The sequence below is a fragment of the Egretta garzetta genome, unplaced genomic scaffold (genome assembly GCF_000687185.1).
Source record: "Egretta garzetta isolate BGI_Z169 unplaced genomic scaffold, ASM68718v1 scaffold332, whole genome shotgun sequence".
Lineage (NCBI taxonomy): Eukaryota > Metazoa > Chordata > Aves > Pelecaniformes > Ardeidae > Egretta > Egretta garzetta.
Window position 1 is genome coordinate 464,033 of NW_009258879.1, and position 3,173 is coordinate 467,205.

Here is a 3,173-nt window from a genome sequence, read left to right on the forward strand (position 1 = left end):
CCCTGGGGCCCGGGCCAACGGGTGAAGTAGCTGGCTCCTCGTCGCCGGCTGCGCTGCCCATCCTGGCGCGTCCTGGTCGGGTTGAGCGTTCCCGTGGGGGTGTGAAGCACTTGGAAGCAGTTGTGCTGTTGTCGTGCAGATGACGCGGGTGAAGGTGGCTGCCTGCAACCAGTACTCGACGTGCACGGAGTGCCTGGCCGCTGCTGATGCTTACTGCGGGTGGTGCACGATGGAGACCAGGTAGGGCTGGTGGTGTCCCAGTGCATGTCCTCTGTCCCTCAAGGCCAGCCAGGAATTTTGGGTGCCTTTTACATTTCTGCACAGTCGTGCCACCGTCAGTCTTTGTCCATTCCTTACGAAATACGTGCTTTTAAAGCCAATTCCATCTGGTCTCAAAGGGTTGGGATGCTCTTCAGAGCCAGGGTTTAACTGCGGCTGCCTTGTTACGCTGCAGTCAGCTGCCAGCGCAGGGAATATATTGCAGGCATCCAACCGTGGGACTGAGAGCGCCAACGCCCCGTTAAAGACCATCTTTTGCCCTTGCAATTATTATTTATGTGTAGGAGACGATCAACGCTCAAAAAGGGATTTACAAAATTAGACTCCGCGTTTGGAAGTTGAAGAAGTCAGACAAAAACGTCACCTTCTCCTCTTCGGTTCTGGGCTCAGCCTGCCTGCGCGCGCTTACCCTGAATCCCGAGGCTGCGCTGGCGCTGGGGGGAGTGGGCGCTCTCATCGTGGCAACCAGGCGCTTTAAATAGAGCAGCAAAGCTTTGGGCTTAGCCACATGGAGGGAGGAAAAAGGTGTGGGCACAGGATTTTCTCAGGATCTTCCCTCACACGGAAGTGAAGGTTTTAATCGCCTGTTTTAAAAATAATCACCCACGAATCGTTCCCCTGTTCCCTGCAGGTGTTCCCTGCAGCATGAGTGCATGAACTTCACAGGGGCCAACTTCTGGGCGAGCGCAAGCGAAGGAGTGCAGCAGTGCCCTTCCATGACCATCCTGGAGCCCGAGATTAACATCGACAAAGAGAACCCGGTGGGTCTGATGCGAGCGCCAAACGAACCGTGCGCAGCATCCCCGAGAGTCGTTACCTGCTGGCAGGGCTGATAAACGCCCACGCTCCTCTAGCACGGCTCTGCGCGGCTCGGGGGTGGGTCGTGGGGATGCCGGGCTCTGCCCTGTGCTACCGAGTCGGGCCAGAAGCACCTGGAGGTGACCCCCTGTGCCCTGACACCCTGGAAGCCGGGCGGACCTCAGCTGCTGAGCCCCTAGGTGGACAGGACTTGTGGTGCTGCCACGCCAGAGAGATGTATAAAACTCAAAATACAGAAGGCCAGCTGCAGACAGCTAAGAATCAGCTCGTTTTCTGGCTTTGTGTTGTTGCTATTTTTAACAATATTTTAATGATATTTTAAGTGCTTTCATCAAAATATTTTTTGTTTAAAGACAGCCGCTCTCCCAGTGGCAAACCCCTCCCTATGCCAAAGCTCTGGACCAGCGCTGGCATGGGGAGATGGCTGTAAGCAGGCGGCAGCCCAGCCCCGGGCTGGAGAGGGGGATCCCGTGGGAGCCTGGCAGCGGTCCCGCTCCGCTTCTGCCGCGCCGGCTGGGGGTCCCCGGGGAGTCACCCCCTGATGGCGGGGGGCTGCACATCTTCCTGAGGTGCCCCCTCTAAAGCCTTTCCCTTTGCAAAACTCCCCATCCTTTCCCCTCGGAGGCTGGTGGCAAGAAGCCACCCCTGTAGCCACCCTGCTCTGCCCCGGGGTAGGGATTAATGCTTTCTGCTGGTGCGAGCAGCGCGGGGCGAGGGCAGCGGGGAGGGCGCAGCTGGGTGTCCTGCGTCCTTCTGCTTCCAGCTGAACGGGAGGAAGAACTTCTTGACTGTGAGGTTGCCCGAGCCCTGGCCATGGGGGGCTGTGGAGTCTCCTTCTCTGGAGATATTCAACCCCCGCCTGGACGCTGTCCTGTGCCCCCTGCTCTGGGTGAGCCTGCTGGAGCAGGGGGGGGGACTGGGTGAGCTCTGGGGGGCCCTGCCAGCCCTGGCCGTGCTGGGATTCCTCCGCGCCGACTCCCCAAAAGCCCTGGGCTGGGTTTTCACGCCAGCCGGTAACTCCCCAGCGATGTTTGTCGGAGTCAGTGGTGACAGAGCTCTCACTGCTGAAGCCAGGGCTTGTACACGGGTGGCTTCCAGAGGTTAAAGTGCGCGGAACGAAAGGGAACGGCTCTGTGTGGCCTTGGGTTGGAGCCGTGAGCCTGTGAAAAGCTTGTAAAGCATAGACAAGTTCTCATTTCGTGTTGTAATAACTGGGTTTTTTTTTTGTCCAATTACAGGTCCTGATAATACAAATAAATGGGACTATCCCGAACCTGAACGGAACAAACATTTCCTGTGACTATGGAAGTAACATCCACACGGTGGCCAGAGTTGCTGGAGATGATGTAAACCAGTTTATTTATTGCAATTTACTTCCACGCGAGAGATATCCGACGTTTCCAGACGACCAAGGTGCGTAGAGAAGAACAAGCCTGGTTCATTCTAACCACTTTTGTGGACGTAGTTTTTAGTAGGCTTGGTTTCTTTCTCCATTGCATGTGCAGATAACGCATACAAGGGAGGGAAGACCCAGGCTGCTCCTGTTTTGTAGGTCACGCGACTTTAAAGTTCCACCATCCTGACATGAAATGACAGTATTTCCACCCTACCAGGTTTTGGTTTAAACACCAGAATTTAACAGCCAGTTCATGTACTTATTTTATTCAGATTTATCTGGCTGGCGCTTCTGCTTTAGATTTAGCGAGTACCGAACCAAAATGTTTTAGCCCTCAGGAAATAACATTGCGACTTATGTTGATATTTTCAATGGCTTTTGTTTAGTTTCCCCCCGAACACGCGCTGCCCCTCGGGAGAAGTTCTGGAAGAACTTCATCTCGTGTCTGCAACTAAAAGCCAGGCTGAGGCCGTCCAGTATCCCCCTGTTGCCGGGTGGTGCGCAGCGGGATGCCGGTCCCCAGGCGCCGCGGAGCTGCATCCCCGTCTCGGGGCTGATGAGCACCTGCAGACCCGGCCGCGCTCAGCCGAGCCGCGCGGGTCCGGCACGGGCCGCTCAGCGATGGGGACAGCCCCGTTTTGCCGCTGCTTCTGAGCCGCTGGGTGCCTCGTGCCCGACT

The 3,173-nt window shown here is 56.4% G+C and overlaps 1 protein-coding gene across 1 annotated transcript in view; it reads left to right on the plus strand.

The window, feature by feature from the left end:
- The window catches only part of PLXND1 (plexin D1), a 56,390-nt gene that overhangs the window by 1,660 nt on the left and 51,557 nt on the right, over nt 1-3,173 (plus strand). Inside the window, 3 exon segments of the mRNA XM_009633821.1 lie at nt 140-240; nt 911-1,040; nt 2,337-2,511. Of these exon segments, the coding sequence (XP_009632116.1) occupies nt 140-240; nt 911-1,040; nt 2,337-2,511 (406 nt within the window).